General features: G+C 31.9%; 3 protein-coding genes across 3 annotated transcripts; all 3 read left to right on the top strand.

The window, feature by feature from the left end:
* The first annotated feature begins 754 nt into the window (after window positions 1–754).
* On the top strand, window positions 755–9,709 carry LOC123915463. The gene is made up of 2 exons (XM_045966582.1): window positions 755–1,005; window positions 6,274–9,709. Exon 2 carries the CDS (start codon window positions 6,276–6,278, stop codon window positions 7,530–7,532), a length of 1,257 nt encoding a protein of 418 aa, XP_045822538.1. The 5' UTR covers window positions 755–1,005; window positions 6,274–6,275; the 3' UTR covers window positions 7,533–9,709.
* A 6,365-nt stretch (window positions 9,710–16,074) lies between these two features.
* LOC123913638 (RHOMBOID-like protein 4) lies at window positions 16,075–17,055 on the top strand. Its single transcript, XM_045964441.1, has 3 exons — window positions 16,075–16,574; window positions 16,654–16,802; window positions 16,901–17,055. Exons 1-3 carry the CDS (start codon window positions 16,075–16,077, stop codon window positions 17,053–17,055), a joined length of 804 nt encoding a protein of 267 aa, XP_045820397.1.
* A 76-nt stretch (window positions 17,056–17,131) lies between these two features.
* On the top strand, window positions 17,132–18,074 carry LOC123915461 (RHOMBOID-like protein 1). The gene is made up of 3 exons (XM_045966581.1): window positions 17,132–17,313; window positions 17,496–17,634; window positions 17,767–18,074. The coding sequence occupies exons 1-3, from the start codon at window positions 17,156–17,158 to the stop codon at window positions 17,896–17,898; spliced, it is 429 nt and encodes a 142-aa protein (XP_045822537.1). The 5' UTR covers window positions 17,132–17,155; the 3' UTR covers window positions 17,899–18,074.
* Window positions 18,075–19,528: the final 1,454 nt, after the last annotated feature.

The following is a 19,528-nucleotide window of genomic DNA, read 5'->3' as shown; positions in this document are numbered from 1 at the left end:
ATGAAATATTTATCGTAAAGAAAATTAATATGTTACAGAAAAGTAGTTGGGAATTGTAAATGCTGCATATGTAGTTGGCACAGCGGAATGAGAAACTCTGTTTGCAGGAAGAATGTAAAACCAAAACGTTCTCATCTTTATTAATTAATTTCCATTACCTGTTGTGGTTTTGTGGGGACTCAATCACTGCATACATAATGCATATTTTGCCCAATTCTTATCTGCCCCTATGACTATGATAGCTATGTAACATATTCACATGGCAAGATCGAATTTGTTACCAATCTCGATCTCACTATTTGTTTCTTTTGTTAACTTTTAGTTTACTTCAACAGATTTTCTCATAATAGAAAAAAATGTTTACTATCCAAATTCAAACTCCGACTTTTCAAATTGTGTAATATGTGACTATGTGAGTGAGATTTTAAAAATTATTATTGAAATTTTGCAAGTATCTGTTTTCATCGTGTTTATTAATATCACAATTTTTGTTTTTATTTCAAAAAGTTTTAGTCTTCAAATACTCAACATGGAGTGAGTGACCCTACTTTAGTACCTTAAAATATCTGCATTATTACTCATAAAAATCCAAATTATTCATTTCTTTAGTTGTTCATCAATAAAAATTCACACTTTTTTTACATACCTCCCCACCCACAAGAAAATTTGCATTAATTTCGATCTAATCATGAAACTCACACATTTAATACAAAGGTTTGTTGGAGATGTACAAATACAAACCAATGCTCCAATATAACATATGTTTCTGCAACCATCAAGAGTAGAGTAGAAAGTGACCCCGAAACCCTCACACAGTCACTAACAAACCAACTCATTTCTTTCTTTCTTCTTGTGCCTCCACCAAATCAAACCCATTTCAAAAAACTCTTCTCCTCACCAAATCAGAAAGGACCAAAACCACCAAAACATAGAAAGAACCACACACACACACACAGCAACCTCTATTTCCACGCATCCATACCTTCTTCTCCTTCTCTCCAAACAGTATGTATTATTTATTGCATTTTTTTTCTCTCTGCTTCTTAGTTTTCTTCCTATTATTTGTTTGTTATGCTGTTGTAGTTCTTTGGTTTTTGTTTGTTTGTTACTATTTGTGCTGATTTAAGTTCATCTTCTATCTTCGTTTTAAAACAGCATCCGTTGGATCTGGCATGTGTAAATGAAAGGTTCAGATCTGTTCCCCCTTTTTAAAAATCATAACCATTTGATAAGATCTGAAGGTTCAGATCTGAGCATTTTATCATGCACCTTAGATCCATGCCACACTGAGTATGTCTTTTGTTTTTCGCACCCCCAGAATCTGCTTGCACCCCAGTATTTTAGTATCTATTAATTGTAAATATTTTAGTATCTTGGAATTTGGTTAAATACCAATATCCTGTAAACAAAATCCATTTGAAATTTAAATTTATTTTGACATAAGCCTAATATAAAAATATAATATGATATTAAATTTTATCAATACCAACTAGCTAGTATCGAACTAACTCTAATATACAAAAGAGTGTTCACCTTGTTAATTAATGGGTCTTAAAAATTAAGCTAGAATTATTTCATTAAGATGTTTAATCACTCTAGTATTAATTAGATATACTTACACTTGTCCTCCTATATTATATTAATTCTTAGACGTAATTTATCTTACGTACGTAATTTATCATAAAATTAAGGATTATAATGGACTATATTAGTTTGTCTATATTAATTTGTCTTTGTTTTTGTCTTTCTTTCAATTAAGCTGATGGAATAATTAATATTAAGAGTAGATGAGCAACTTATCATTTTCCATATACCTGTTGCACTGCACCCCTAGTACAAAGACTGATACATTCATTATTATGATCAATAGGGGAGGGGTTTGTCTCCAGTCACTTTTTCTATAAGTGAAATCATGATCATCCATGTGTACAATGAACAGTAACTTATATTATAAAACAATTATATTAAGGGTGGATAATAGCACTGCACTCCCTGCAGTGAATTTTGTACGGGAGATAATCTTTTCCCGATCAATAGAGACCCAATTCAATTGCATGCATGCTAATAATAGAAACCTAGTATACTCTTTCTTACATATATATATATATATATATATATATATATATATATATATATATAGCAAAAAACAGTTGAACTTTGGTGGGACTGGACCCCACAAATTTCATTTTGTACTATACAGCTCAATTTAATGTTTCATTCATCATTACTTCTTGTTAATGTTATTAGTTATGTCATACCCCATTTTTTGACCGATCGTTTTTTTTTTACGTTTTTAGATGGTTTTTTTCTTACATCTGCAAACCTTAATCCCTGACACCATATAAATAGTGCATTAAATGCACAATTCCCGCGACAAGTTTCAGCTGCAAGATTTCTACAATTTGATCATTTTCAAATTTCTTCCATTCACTTTCAAACTAATTCCTACATTGCATAAATCCTAAAAAATGACATTTTTACCCTTAATCATGTATTTTTTCATTTTTCACATTTTTATTTATTTTTGGTAATTCATTTAATTTGTTTTAATTCATTTTCATCACACACGAAAGTCCCAAAAAATTCCTAACATTTTTCTTCTCATTTGAGGCCTAGAAACATCCTTTTAATTACAGCCCATTTCACCACACCATGTGATTTCATTTGAACCAAAATCACAAAATATCTCATAAAACAAAAACTCTAAACTACCCTTTTCTTGCTCTCTAATTCAATCCAATATAAACCTAATTTGTCATTATAAATAACACCCTTCACTGATGAGAGAGAAGGAGGACGAAATTCAGATCAAAAATCATCCAAACAACAACACATTTCTCTCATTTTTTCACCCTTTTCTTTGATTTTTCAAAACCCATTCAAACCACCTTCAAACTTGAATTTCTTCAATCCACTAGCTTCTAACAACTTCCAGTAGCACAAAACAATCATAAAACACAAGCTCTAACCCATAATTCGCGTGAACCAAATGCTCAAAATCATCCAAAAAAGATTGAAACGGTTCTAGAGTTCTAGGCCACTATTTCACGTGATTTTTATCGCTCTATGCTCCTGGAGACGTTCTAAAGCTTTCCCACAGACCCAATCAACCCAGTTCGCATTATTTTTCGTACCCAAAATTTTCATCTCAAACTTTATCTCATCATATTTCAAATTTCGGGCACTTTTGGAAGAAAATAAGGGTAGATTCGTGATCTACGAAGAATTCCGAGCAATTTGGTATATTTGGTTGCAATTTTCAGTCAAAATTTGAATCGCCGGCGAAAGGACCACCGCGCCGGAATCGGCCTGCTCGCCGGAGAAGAAGGTGTTTCCGGTACTGTTTTTTTTATTTTCTTTTGTTTCCAGTTTAAATTTAAGCCATCTGATTGATCAAACGGACCAGATCTGTCCTGATTTTTTAACTATTATCCATCTGATCAATCAGATGACCCAGATATAAGATTGTTACTGTGCACCCTATTTAGCTACTGCATTGGATTATTTTTGTTTGACTGTGAATTTTTGTTTGACTTCGCTGAGGGGCCTTGGGCTTGGACTAGGCTGACTGTTATTTGCACCCGGTTTCTAATACGTTTTAATATTTGCACCCCCTGCTGCAACTTAATTTTAATTTGTTTTTAGCTTATTTTAAGAGTAGCTTTTCATTTCAATGACTTTTCTAAGTCATTTTGAACAAAATTAAGCTACTAAGATTTTAATTAGATTTAATTTAATTTTTATTCAATTGATTATATTATGTAATTAATGACTCTTTAATTTTATTTTTGTTCAAAGCTTATGAAATAAGTGCTTTTGGCATAAGTTGTTTCTTTTAGCCTTGTAAAGCATGATATTGAAGCTTAACTAACTCACTAACATATCAACATATTACACCATTTAATTAATTGTTTTTTTAATTTTGTTTTGTTGTTCACAAGCTTATGAGATAAGTGCTTTTGGCATAAGTTATTCTTTTAGCCTTTTAAAGCATGATGTTGAGGCTTGACTAATTCACTAACTCATTAATCCTTTAACTTATATTCATTATCATGTCATTTTTACTTATGTCAATTTTAATTATTAATTCCTTAATGCTCTAATATTCATTAATTTCATGCAAATCATTTCATCTCATCATGTTCATCCTTTGACATACTTAATTCCATGCGTTGTTCTTACATTTAAATCCCATTTCTATTTTCACCAATGTTGTATTGTGTGCTATTTCCTAATTTTGGGTTGTATTGTGTGTTTATGGTTTTTCTTAATTATGTTATTTATTTTTGTTCTTGGACTTAGAATGTAATTAGGATTTAAATGTAATTTTTAAATGAGAATTTGCATTGCATTCTTGCATTCATATCATGTTTACTTTATTGCAAGGTTAGAATGTAATTAGGTTTTATAATGTAATTGCATTGCATGCATATTTATTTTGCTTTATATCTATTATGGTTAGTTTAGGAGATGGATCCTCATTTTGATCCAACGTCATTATGAGGTCCACCGCGCGTAATTAGTTCGTCGCGTTAAAATCAATCAATCGCGTTCTTTTAAAATTTGAGGTCAAAACCTCTTTTCGACGCGCAAAACTTTTTCTTCACTCTTCTTCAAAATTGAGGTCAAAACCTCTTCAAAACCAAAAAAATATTTTTTCTTCAACTTTTCAAAACCTTTCAAAAACCACAAAAACATTTACTCTTTCAAAACCTTTTCAAAAACACCAAAAATCTTTTTATCATTTAAACATTTTCAACACAAAAGCACTTGGATTTCAAACCAAAGTTGCATTTTTCAAACTCAATCAATCAAACTTCTTTTCTTTTCTTGAACTCTTGGATTTTAAACCAAGTGATTTCATCACACTCTTTTCCTAAAAACTCTTGGACTTCAAACCAAGAAACTTTTATCATTCAAACCATTTTCCTAAAAACTCTTGGACTTCAAACCAAGAAACTTTTGTCATTCAAACCATTTTCACAATAAACCTTGGACTTCAAACCAAGTGTTCGCGCCTCTTTTATAAATCAAACATCAATCAATCCTAATAATTTAGACTTTCTTTCACCAAATAAAAATCAACCTCACATTTTATGCCACTTTGGCTTTTTCATCTTTAAAACCTTTTTCAAAACCATAAAAGCAAACCAACAAACAAATCGACTTTTTACCCCGAACTACGAGATTTTGATCCTTCGGGTACGTAGTGCAAAAGACTTTGTGTCTTCCCAAATCAATAAAATCAACAAAAACATTTTCCCTTTTTCTCGTCATTTAAAATTTTTTCTCGATCACTACTTTAATTCCTACACTCATACATTTTTACAAGCAATTAAAAATTAAGCGCGTAGATAGAATAAAAACAAGAGGTTCCTATAGAGTACTATAGATACTTAGGGTGCTAATACCTTCCCTTCGTATAACTAACCCCCGAACCTTGTTCTCTAAAATAATAGGGTTTTTTCGAACTTTTTCCCTTTCCCTCGGATAAATTAAAGATCGGTGGTGGAATATTAAATTGCGATTCGAAGTTAATTAATAACTTGATATCCAAAAATCACCGCGACAGAAATGGCGACTTCACTGGGGATAACCAAGCGGGTTGAACCTAACTTGTTTTAAATTATTATCTTCGCGCTTTTTCTTATTGTAAATATTTGTATATATGTTTGGGTTTGCTTTTGAGTGGTGAGATAAGTCCTAACCCGGGCTTGAGAGAAACAATAAGATAGGATGGGGTATAATCAAAGTATCGGACTAAGAATAGTCTTAGATCCCGATGCATGTGATATAATCCCGCTCAGTGGAGGCCTCATGATAGTAGTACTCTGTTGACATGAATAGTCATGTCGGCGTTATTACTTATCAATGTGAGTGTCCCGAGAAGCTGAGAACCTTAGAATCACATTAACCCATCTTGGCCTTTTAGGGCGTAGTGCGGTGGCTAACCAAGAATGGTCTTGGAAATAGTCGATACGCGAGACTACACTCAAACGAGATTGTTTTGAGAATATTATTGGACCGGGAATTAGTTCCGTAAGCCGGTGATGTTCGAAGGACGGTCGATGACTTTGGGAACTTATTAGAACCCGTGATGCAAGTACATATGAACCCTAGTACATACCATGTGGGAGGGCTTCACCTTTAACTCCAACATTATACCTTAACTTTACCGTGTTTTCTGCATCATGCATGCATGCACTCATTCATAAAATTTTTCTCATCCAAATTCGAAGGACTTAAGCAATTTATTTTTTGTAAACATTGTAGATATGGATATTGTAAGGAGAAATATCAAGAAGATAAGTTTCAAGAAGCCCGAGTTGACAAATTTGAGAAAGCTAGGATCTTTGGTATCCGATCCAGAAAAGTTTCGAGAACGTCATGGGAGAATTTTGAGCATACTCAAGACTAATGTGGAAGTGGGGGCACTTGAGGCTTTGATCCGATTTTATGATCCGCTTTATCATTGTTTCACGTTTCCCGACTACCAATTGGTCCCCACTTTGGAAGAATATGCTAATTTGTTTGGTTTGCCCGTGTTGGACGCGGTACCCCTTAGTGGTTTGGAGGAGGTTCCTAAACCATTGGCTATTGCAACGGCCCTTCATTTGAAGAAAACCGAAATATCGGCTAATCTCACTATCAAGGGAGGTCTCCAAGGTCTGACCTCTAAGTTTTTGTTCAACAAAGCTTCTTTCTTTGCTAAAGCGGCAAGCAAGGATGCTTTCGAGGCTATTCTCGCCTTACTCATATATGGGCTCGTGTTGTTCCCCAATGTGGATGATTTTGTAGACGTCAATGCAATCCAAATCTTCTTGTCCAAGAACCCGGTCCCTACTTTGCTCGCCGACACCTATCATTCTATTCACCATAGAACTCAAAAAGGGGATGGAATCATTATGTGTTGTGCACCCTTGCTATATAGGTGGTTTATGTCACACCTACCCCAAACCCCTCATTTCAAAGAAAACCCGGATAAGCTCCGATGGCCTCAAAGGATCATGTCTCTCACTCCAGAAGATATAGTGTGGTATAATGCATATTGTGATGTCGAGGCAATCATCGACGGTTGTGGAGAGTTCTCTAATGTGCCTCTTCTTGGTACACGTGGAGGAATTAACTACAATCCTATTCTTGCTAGGCGTCAGTTTGGATATCCCATGAGAGATGAACCTAAGAACATTTATTTAACCAGGGTATTCTACCTCAACCAAGAAGGAAGCTCGGATACAAGAAATAGATGTGTGAAAGCTTGGTGCACCATTCACCGAAAGGACAGGAATCAGTTAGGGAAAAGGTTGGGCAGTGTTTCTGAGCTTTATACCAAATGGGTTATTAATCGGGCTACAACACTTGGGATACATTACCCTCTCAAAAGACCTTTATCTTCAGTTGTCTCGACACCGTCGTCCTTACATTTTGATACCAAAGAAGAATTCCAAGAGCAATTGACAGAGCTGATAAAATGTTTACAAAATTATTGTCTTAAAGTCCTTCAAAAAAAAACTGTGCGTATTTTAGCATAACATATATCATGCATCATACTACATACATAAGTTTTCAAAACAGGGTCTCATGTTCTTTCTTTTTCTCTCCGTCTCAGTTAAGGTGGCTCGGCGTATTCGGTACAAACCAACTCGTGTCTACAATACTCGGTTCAGGTTGAGAAACAAGATGAGTAATTTTGAGGAAGAGCCACCTAGTTTCGTGACTCCAGGAAGAATTTGCTGCAATTGGGTCACTGTTGATGTCCCTTCTGTCACACCTTTCTCGTCATTTAAAATTTTTTCTCGATCACTACTTTAATTCCTACACTCATACATTTTTACAAGCAATTAAAAATTAAGCGCGTAGATAGAATAAAAACAAGAGGTTCCTATAGAGTACTATAGATACTTAGGGTGCTAATACCTTCCCTTCGTATAACTAACCCCCGAACCTTGTTCTCTAAAATAATAGGGTTTTTTCGAACTTTTTCCCTTTCCCTCGGATAAATTAAAGATCGGTGGTGGAATATTAAATTGCGATTCGAAGTTAATTAATAACTTGATATCCAAAAATCACCGCGACAAGTTACTACTACCAACCTCATAGATCAACTTTTAATATGATTTTATATTCATGTTTTATATTGCTTTATTTTATTTATTTATATTGTATGTATATATATCAACGGTGGGGTGGGATGTTACTTGAGGGAAGCTCTACACCCGAGCTTTGAGAAGAACTTAAGATGGTGGTTACGTAGTGTTGACCTTCCTGACGTTTGTCTTGTAGGGCCGGCATGAAAACCCCGCTTAGAGTAGATTCCCTTGAAGGTGTTGTTGTCTTGCGAGTTTTTGCAATGACGGCAGTATTTTCTTGTTGAGTCCGTGACTCTAGGAACCTTTTTTATCAAGTCTAGAACCCTAACACAAGTCATTAGGGACATTTGTTTAGAACCAGAGTCGATGGTTGCGTAGTGTTGACCTTCCTGATGTAACACCCAAAACCAATATTTAAATAAATCTAACCATAGAAAATTCTTTTCAAAATACGCAGCGGATAATAAAATTAAAACGACTCGAAGTCGAAGTTAAAATATAAAATAGTGGTTTAAGGTATTCTTTTCAGTTGCATGCATGCCAATAATAGAAACCTAGTATACTATTTCTTACATATATACATATATAGCAAAAAACAGTTGAACTTTGGTGGGACTGGAACCCACAAATTTCATTTTGTACTTTACAGCTCAATTTAATGTTTCATCAATACTTCTTGTTAATGTTATTAGTTACTACTACCAACCTTTTAATATGATTTTATCTTACGATTGTTGCTATGTAAATCACACTAAATTTGGTTGAGTTTGATAAATAATTAATATGAATTGTTATTCTCAGTTGTTATTTGTCATACCCTAATTTTGTCCTACCCCTTAAGGTTTTCTCGATATTTTCCTTTCCCTTCTTTGGGATAAATAAAGTTCGGTGGCGACTCTGTTATTTACTTTTCGAGTGTTCACACTCGAGGATTATTTATTTTTTCGCGCCGCGACAGCTGGCGACTCTACTGGGGACAAACCTTTTGAGAGTTAAGCCTAATTTAGGGGGTTTTTTGTTTGTTTGCTTTAATGTATGTTGTTTACATTTTTGCCTTATTGCTTTTAATATTATATTGCATATTTGCTTGGGTATTTCTGCTCTATCTGTCTCTTCTGCTTCATCTCCTTTCTTTTTACTTTTGTCCACTTGGGTCGGTTACTTAGTTACTGAGTGGAAAGTCCTATACTCGGATTTGAGGAAAACTTAAGACACATCGGGGGTTGATTGCTAGCTCGCTTGACGTATGACTCGAGGGCTGGCATGATACTCCCACTTGGGGTAGATTCGTCTTAGGGATATCGGTTCGCCTGACGTATGACTCGAGGACCGAAACGTTCCCTGGATGGATCCGTGACCTTGGGGACCTTTTAAAACCTATGACCTTGAACCTATGTTTAGGAACCGAGTCGATGGTTGCGTTATGTTTACCTTCCCAGTTGATGTACCAATTCTATCAAAAGTTCGTGTAAATTAAATATTCATTCCCCGTATGTTGTAAAATGATCATGTGAAATATTCATTCTCCGTAAATTGTCAGAAATTAGAATAAAGATCGAAATAGGAAGAACATCGAAATTGTAAATATCATTTAATATTAATTTTATAATAATTATCTGATTAGTTAAGTCTGTGTTTGTCAAAAAAATAATAATAATGATTATCTGATTGATAAATTATAGGACAAAATGATCTTGTTTCCAATTTTTTTTTTTTGTAGAGTCTTGTTTCCAAACTTTAATAGTAATTAATCATATTAATAATTAATTGGGATTGGTTTAATTAAATATATTTCAAAAATTAGTGGATTAATAATTAATATTTTCCATATTTAATGTTTCAGTTGAATCAAGACATGAATATAGACATTGTTCATATAAAATAATCTGGTCAATAAATTATTTGTTTTATTCTATATTTGATTTTTTTTTAAGAAATTTACAATAATGTGCATGAATATCTATTTTTTGGTGGAGCACATTAATGTAAATTAACCGACAATAAATAATTAAAAAAATTCTAAATTGGACATAACGATTTTTGCCAAATAAAATAGATGAAGTCCAACTTTAGAATTTGATTTATAATGATAATCGTCATATTGCCAAATAATTGACTTTATAAAAATTAATATAGTACATGAATTAATGTTAATTGGAAAGGTTGTGAGAATATCCGCATCATTTTGAGGAGGAATAAAAATTATATAAGAAGTGATGATTAGTGTTTTTTCTCGTGAGATCTTGAAATTGAACCCCAAACTATAAATATTGGCTAAATTACAAAATACAATCATTAAACCTAAAACTACAAATCGTTCTATATAATAGACATAATTAAATTATTGAAATCTAGCATCGAATTTCTTGTTGCATGAAAAATTATGCTTGTAATTGTTCCATCTAAAATAACGACTATGTCCTTAGGATCATGGATCAATATGGATTTAATGCATAAAAAATCACCTGAATCACATGAAAAAAAAATTAGATCATGAGAAAAAATATGAAAGAAAATACAGAAGAATAAAAGAAAGAATGAATGATGGGAGAAAGTTGGAAAAAATGTATCAGAAGAGTTGTTTATATTTATTTATACTGAAATGTGGAATACAATATTAATTAACATTCCTTAATTTGTCATTTTGGTTCATATCATGATATAATTAGTAATAGAGTATTAAAACAATTAAATAGAAAACGTGTAATAATTAAGGCAATTGTGAGAATGGTGGTAGTGATTGATTAATAATATAAGATCAAATCAATTAAGAAGATAAGATCGAAATCAAAATCAACCAAAATTGGATATGTAAACCTTAAGGAGTTTTAACCAAATGACAGATAAACAAGAGAAATTCTTAGGTGAGTACTCACCTAAGCATTAATGGTTAGACACAACCAATAATAATTTTACAACTCATTAATATATTAAATAATTATAAGTAAATAATAGAGTATTAATAAAAACAAATCTTAACCAAATCTTGGAAAATAGGGAAATAATGAAACTCATGTGCCAGATTATTTGTTTTTGCGCCATATTATGAGTAACTTGTTTTTGCCCCAGATTTTTAGTACCATATATTCATCTCAATTTGTATGTGTTAGTTGTGGGTGACACAAAGAAATTGAATTAAGTGCCTACGCTAAAAGTCTAAAACTCATTTTGAATGCATGTTCTTTCTTGATACAAGTTGTATGCATCATCCTTATTATTCACAACTTGACCAAGAAAAATTTCTTTAGAGCCATCATTTTCCATATTTTTCCTACAAATAATATAAATGTATTTTAAATGGCATGAAAGAAAATAGATATATAATTCTATAATTAAAAAATATATGTACGGTTTATAAACATAAAAAAGAAGAAGAAAATAATATGGATTCCAGTAAAAAAGATTACATATACAGAAGAAAATACAATGGTTTTTTTTTGGAAAAACAACATTTATTTTAACGGCAAATATATTAGTATTATTAATAATCGGTCTCTGTACAAGACGAATAAATACCATGAAAAATGAAACTACAAAACAAATGCGCCATATATGAGCGGAACACAAAACAATTATTTTTTTTATTGAAGAGTGGAATAGGTACAAAGAGTGCTAAATACACTTAAAAAAAAATTCTGATACAAAGAAACCACCAAACAGTGCTATACTCATCCCTTTTGGCAATGATCTAAATATATTTTTTCCTTATTTTCCTGATTTGGTCCATATTTGATTTTATTAATACTCTATTATTTACTTATAATTATTTAATATATTAATGAGTTGTAAAATTATTATTGGTTGTGCCTAACCATTAATGCTTAGGTGAGTACTCATCTAAGAATTTCTCGATAAACAAATGTGGTCTTAGAAGATGCCATGTAAGATTAGAAAAAAATTGGTTGATCAAGAGAATGTCATGTATGAAAGTTTTCATGAGAAAAAACTCCTAAACATATAATATATAAATATAAATAGTATATATTTTAACAATCTATATTTTAATATGGATAATATCACTTTACAGCCCAACTTCAAATACATAATCATTTTTTATCAAACTAAAAATTAAATAATAATAACAGATTTAATTTGGATAATCACATCTTACTCTATACAGTATAGTATATATTTTTCGGAGAAAATCAAATCAAAATAGTTGTTTTTTCATGAATGAATTAAAAATGAGTAAGGAAAGGAAAAGAGAAGAACTTGATACTTGAAGGGATAAGAATAAAAGAACTTGAAGCATTATGGCAATGGCAAGGACGAGGTACTGCTCAATAAAACTTATAAGGTTTTCGTAAATAAATAAATAAATATAGAATAAGACATTCATTTGAAATCATTTAATAACAATAAATTGGAAATAAAAGTGAAACTTTTAAGTAGAAAATATTATTTTTTTAAAAAAGAATGTTAACATGTACTTAACGATACATATTAAAAAGACAAATGTGATAAATTGAAACTTGTATATTTAATTTTTGAAACATTAATAATTTTGTAGTATTAAAATACTAATGGGTTTATTTTGTTCTGATGTCATTTGCAATCCCATAGACCTATTGTTGGGGAATTTGTTGTACAATCTCATATACGTGTATTAGTGAACTAAAAAATAAATAACCAATTAATTACTATCACCTACTAGTATATCTAATTGTTCTACAACAACAAACTAAATTTGGAAATCTCTATTCTCTATTTTTTAAGTTTTTTTATTGTGCCACTAAAAGAAAAGTTTCACAAAATTAAAAAGGAAAATGCTAACTAGTTAAAAAAAAATATAGTATAATCACTTTGCAATATTTTTTAAATATAAAAGATGTTATTTTTCAAGCAAAGTTTATCTTCTTTTTTATTTCTTAACTATATATTAGTACTAGTTAACATGAGATATAAAAAGATTGCAAATTCCAATCCAATGAAATCTTTACTTTTATTGGTCCACAAAATATTTTCTTACAAACAAGTCACATTCCAAGAGTTTATACCAAACCAATAAAGACACAAGTCACAAAATATTTCTCAGTGTTCATATATTACCAATTCCACTTTAATTATCAATTCATTTTAACCATCAATCCCAGTTTTAGGGCCTTGATGTGTATCTAGCTAGAATTATCGATCTTTAAAATTAAAATCCAACGTATACTATCTCCGTCTCAAAATATAAGCAAAAATAAGTAAAAAAAAATTGATGTACTTAGTTAAAGATTTAAATCAAATACATCCACTTCTGTTGACCATTTTTACTTATATTTTAGGACGGCGAGAGTATTTTACAAAAGAAAATAAAAAATGTAGATATTAATTAAAACGAAAATTCAAATAATAAATTTAGACTATGAAATTTAATATATAAATTTGAAATTGAATAGTACACCGTACATATTAGTTAATAAGAACATTATATATGCAGGTATAGTTCAAACTCGAAATTTTTTAGTTATTAATTTTAGAGGGTGAATTTTCAGTTATAATTTTGAACTATGAAGTATTATATTGCTAGTAATATTTTGCTTTGTAATAAGGGAAAAGATGTGCCCTCCATTGTAGATTTGATTGGAGGGAGTACAATAGACATGTATACCATTGAAAATTTGAAACTCTATCTCTCATTTCTCTTAATTTGTTTTATTTTTTAGTCTAAGGACTCATATTTCACTTTATGATAATGTGACAAGAGAAAATCCGCTTCCTTCTAAACCTCCAATTAGTCCTTTAAATCTTTTTTCAATTTTTTTTCTTTCTAAATTAATTTATTAATAAATACTACTATATATAAGATCCACTATTAATTGTAAATATTTTAGTATCTTGAAATTTGGTTAAATATATACCTGTATCCCGTAAACAAATTCATTTGAAATTTAAATTTATTTCGATATAAAGTAATATGAGAATATAACGTAACATTAAATTTTATCTATGCGAATTGAACTAGCTAATATCAAACAAACTCTAATATAGAAGAATGTTCACCTAATGGGTCTTAAAAATTAAGCTAGAAATCATCGACTTATTTCATTAGACATTGATGTCCACTTAAAAGGCCAAAGCTAGCGGTTAAAAAAAAAACCATTTAGTATTTCCACGTTTTCATGCATCATTATCTATCAATATATATATATATATATATAAATACTAAATAGTTATCTTATTACTTCTCTAAACTCTAACCCACTTAAACCAATGAATTTTTTTTATTTAGTCACGTCAGCCTCTTAAAATGTCACATCACTTCTCTTTATACACTAATGCAAAGTAACATTTTAAATACACATCACTTTCTCTAATACAAAGTAACCTTTTAGTGTTCACATATTTATTTGCATTTGCACTAATTAAAGATCAAGGGATGTGATCCTTCAATATATATTCTATTCTATTCTTACACCTTTTCATTTTGTATTGTCAACTTTCATGTTTAGGTAGGACAACTTTTTTCTTAATGAAGGTTAATATAGCTTTCTATAGTTATTATTATTATTATTATTATTATTATTATTATTATTATTATTCTAAAGAAAATATAACTATTTGTAGTACAATTTTTTTTATTTTGAGTCTTAATATCTTGAAGAGAAGTTTACTCATGACTATTTTTCATGTAAATGAGAGGCTTCTATTTTTCACTTTTGTTGCATCATTATTGTTGGGAAGTCTATAAAAATTAGTTACTCATGTAAGTATATGTGTATCTTAATATTTTTTAACTTTAATTATTTTTTAATTCCTTTAATCCTATTATGATCTATGACTTTTTTTTATGTGACTTGGGAGAAGAGAATAAAGACTTCTATTTTCACTTATTATTTATCTTATTATTTATCATTTTTTACTAAAGAGATATCTTATTATTTATCTAAACTCTAATCCGCTTACTATGTTTTAGGATGAATTTGAAGAAGTCAAACTAACTCAAGGTGTGAGTCAGATTAAAGGTCTCGTTGTTGTTCCGTTAGCCGATGATTTAATGCAAACACAAATAATTATTAATATTATTTATTATTTTGATAATATTTATTGTTTTAATTTTTTCACGTTATAATATAAAACAACGCATCACACCCGGTGTACTAATGGTTTAAGATTAAACAGCCCTGTTTACATTAAGATACAACTTTTTTTTTTTTGAAGGAATTAAGGATACAACTTAATAGTTAATACTATGATCTAGGCCCATTTTATCTTTCAATCATTTTAAGCAAATTTAGTATAATAAAAGAGTTAACAATAATTTATAAATTGAGAAATTACCGATTGTAACATACAGTTGGCAGTAAAAAAGGTGACTTCATGATGGAAAAATATTTATTATGGTTCTCTTTATTTTCTATTATTTTTAACACAATAAAACAATAGAGGTTAATTAGTAAATTTTTATCCACTCAAAAAATGTTTTGCTATGCGCTACTACAACGAGACTTTAATAGAACAATATTTTTACCTTCTAAAAAGTTGGCATTGCTGTAGAATCAAAATAATGTTGTAGTGAATCACTTTGAAATTCAATTAATTAGTGTGGAGCTAATTATTATTAGAACCTTTGAGTTTCAAATCATGCTTTCTCTATCCATATTGTACCATCAAGTTTGTGGTTTAGAAAGTTGTGTCTGAATATGGTATTGTTTTTATTTGGGTGCAAATAGTTTTGTGTCCTGGTGGGGTGTGTCATGTCTTATTTATTAGGCCTTGTATAATCATAAAAAAACAGAAATAACATTTTTTGAGTGGATTCAGCGCATCTTAATAAATTGAAGAAAAAATTATTCGACTCAAGTTAAAATTAATTTTAGAAATGGTGATGCTATATTATTTGAGTGTCTTCCTAGCTTGTCCCTCTTTAATTAATTAGCTAAGCCTAATATAATAATAATCTGCACCATTATTCGGAAATGATTGTTTTAGATAACTCATTTTCTTCCGTTAATTGTATAGATATCAGTAAAAGAAAGAAAGAAAGAAAGAGAGGAGGATGTTGCTCATTCTTAGATTATTGGGTTATTTATTTCCTTTATGGCGGTGGTTTTCTATACCGCTCCCGACTATACTACTCCCGGAACAGAGGCAGGAATATTTGGAGACATCAGAAGAGTTTTTTGACGCAGAGTCTTCATATTCTTCAGAACAAGAGTTTCTTTCTGTGTCAGAGACACTTTCTAGCCCACCGGAAGAGATTCTTTTCATGTCAGTGTCAGAGACATCGGAAGCAGCTGCTCAACCTCTTCCTCCTCAGTTAGAAGCTGCTCCGGAAGTAGCTGCTCAACCTCTTCCTCCTCCGGTAGAAAACAAATATCGTCCTTGGTTGACTAGCGTCATTGTGGCGGTATACGTGGCAATCTTCGTAGTTACTATGGGCATCAACAACTGCCCAAAAACCACGTTACCTCCCTCAGATTGTTTTCCAAGTTTTCTCGGACGATTTTCATTCCAACCAACTGAACAGAATCCGATATTTGGTCCATCTAGGGATACGTAAGTGTTTTTTTAAAATCACAAAAATGGATTAATTTAGCCGACCCCTACTTCTCACAATAATTATTCAATTCTTCAGGCTAATAAAGATGGGCGGATTATATTTGAGAATGGAGGTTTGGCGCCTATTCTCAAATATATGGCTGCATGAAGGGTTCACACAGTTGGTAACGGATATTGTCACTTTATTAGGTGTTGCAATTCCGCTTGAACGAAAATTCGGATTTGGTACGTACCACTTAGGATAGTTAGTTGAACATCAAATTTTTATATATTTACTTTTAAAATTTGAGATTAAAATTTCTAAATTGCTGGTCGTTTTGCAGTTCGAGTTGGGTTATTATATATCGTATCCGGATTGGGAGGAAGCTTATTCTCCGGACTATTTATCGGCACGGGTGTCACCGTCGGTGCTTCTGGTGCACTTGCCGGTTTGACAGCCGGCAGCTTATTTGATATTTCCCAAAAGGTTGTTATTTAATATATTTATTATTAAGGAGTGATGGTTTTATATGTTTTGCTATCCCTACTAAAAAAGTTCATTTTTGTAGGGTTTTGATCGTTTCCTATCCATTACCTTAATGGTAATCAATGTTGTCGCCACTATCGTTCAGAATGGTGACAACTTTGCGAACATAGGAGGGTCAATATTCGGGCTAGGATTCGGCTTTATCATTTTAAGTCGACCCCCGGTGAACAGACTACGTTGCACCGCTGTTTTGGTCGTAGTTATTGTCGGGTAAGTTCTCTTGTGCAAATTTAAAAAATATTCTAATTGAGATTGTTAGAATACATTTAGTGATGATTATTAAATATATCCAAATGTAATGATTATAATGTGGTGTCAATCTAACTTTGAATCCATCGGTGTCAATTGATGTTTCTTTCTATATTGTGACTATTGGGTTTCTTTGTTGACAGATTGTTGGCTGGGATAGTGATGCTACTGAAAGGGGTCAATTTCAACGAATACTGTTCGAATTCGAATTCGTGGTGTCATTTTCTGGACTGCATTCCACTCCCGGGTTTGCCTTGCAAGTACCGAGGAAATGAGTGTGAGGTGAATACTTGATATTATTATTTGTTTATTTATTTTATGTTGTGGTGAAAATCGAGAGAGAAAGAAAAAATGAAAGTTTGAAATTATGTTTTAATACTAACATTTTTGTGATTGATTGATATAATGATGCAGAGCACTGATATGGGAAGCGTTTTGTCTTTGACCTGTAAAGGTAGTGGAAGGACGGGTCTTTTTCCTCTTGTAAATGGTAAGCCGCCAAAGACAATTGAGGAATTATGCTATCGCCTTTGCCATCGACTTTGAACGGTCTGCTGACAAGACTATTTTGAAGATTAGATAGAATTCCATTAGTTAATTAGTTAGAGAATATTAGTAATTTAACTTAGGTCATCTTAGAAGCTTTATTAGGACTATTCTGAAGACTTTTCAACTTAGTTTTGATGTAATGTATTTGTTGTTCCATTATTAGGACCTTTATATTCTTCAAAAAAATTGTATATATACAAAGTGGTCTTGTTTTCAATTAATGGTGCATTTGCTTGCTTTCAATTATTATGACATTTATAGGCTATTTTGTTTTGTTTTCATTTCAATTAACAGAAACAATTGAATGCCTCACCTTTCCATTTCCATCTCCTCGATCACGCACGCTAAAATGGACTGCTGCTACGAAAAACAAAATGCCTCAGTTTTGTCACATCGTTAGATAGTGGACAACATAGAGAAACAATAAATATGGTGGGATAAAAATATGGATTTGGGGTTATCATTTTTATCCCCGCTCGAATTTTGGATGGATTTGGGGAAACCCGAACTTTATGGGTTTGAGTTTGGGTTTGGGGAGGGCAAAACCCGTCCCCGCCCCACCCATTGCCATGCCTACTACCAAACAAAAGAGCAAGCTCCCACGAGCTTAGTTCGGTAGGTGAAATATATCTTACAATCGGGAAGAAAAAAAAGTATATAAGTACTTCCATACTAGGAAGTTGTAAAAAGCAATTTGTTGGATATGCCTTGAAATCTCAGTTACAAGAAGTCAGAAAAATCTTTGTTGAATCTTTTTGCATCTTTGATGTTTTGAAGATTTTTTGGGAAAAAAATATATTTTCTTGGAAGATACTTTGACTTGGATTTGTTTTATTTTAAAACAGATTTGTTACTAATTTTTGGCATATTATTTTTCTATAAATAGGGAGTGCTTTATTCATAGAAAAATTGAGAGAGAGAGAAAGGGAGCAACAATGTAGGGTTTTCAATTAGGATTTGCCGCCGACACAAGGCTAGGGTTTTAGAGAGAAACAAGAGGGGTTGTCTCTTGGTATAACTCTAGGGTTTGGCAAAGGCGATTGATTACACCTTGGGAAACACTTGTCAAATTGAGTCTCTTGGCCACGGGAAGAGATTCGGGTTTTGGGTAGAATTAGGATTAATTCTTGTAACCCAATTGGGAATTTCTTTGTAGCGTTACTCTTTGATATAGTGGAACGGAGGGGCTGCTCTCTCCCTCAAACTAGGTCATTATTGGACCGAACTGGGTAAACAAATATTGTGTTCTTTCTTCTCCTTTATCTTTTATCGGTTATTATTATTATTGCTTATTCCGCTTAATTATTTGGTTGCCGTTCTATTGCTCCACACATCAAGTTCTTTTATTGGTGTGATTTTTATAGACGAATTCACAACAATTGGCGCCCACCGTGGGGCAATCGGAACAATTTGAAGTGAGCACCATGGGTTCTAAGTCGGATATCGAGGGACTTTCCAAAAGCAATTTGGAATTGTGGAAAGTGAAGATGGAAGCAATTTTAATGTTCGGGATGATGGGTAAAACATGGAGTGTTGTTATCCGGTGCCTCGAAGATAACGAGTTAATGGAGATGGCGAAGAAGGTCGGCCTGGAGAGGCGGTGGTAATAATACTCGGGTTACTTCTG

The sequence above is a fragment of the Trifolium pratense genome, linkage group LG3 (assembly GCF_020283565.1).
Source record: "Trifolium pratense cultivar HEN17-A07 linkage group LG3, ARS_RC_1.1, whole genome shotgun sequence".
Taxonomy (NCBI): domain Eukaryota; kingdom Viridiplantae; phylum Streptophyta; class Magnoliopsida; order Fabales; family Fabaceae; genus Trifolium; species Trifolium pratense.
The sequence above is the reverse complement of the archived record's forward strand: the minus strand, read 5'-3'. Positions and strand labels throughout refer to the sequence as shown.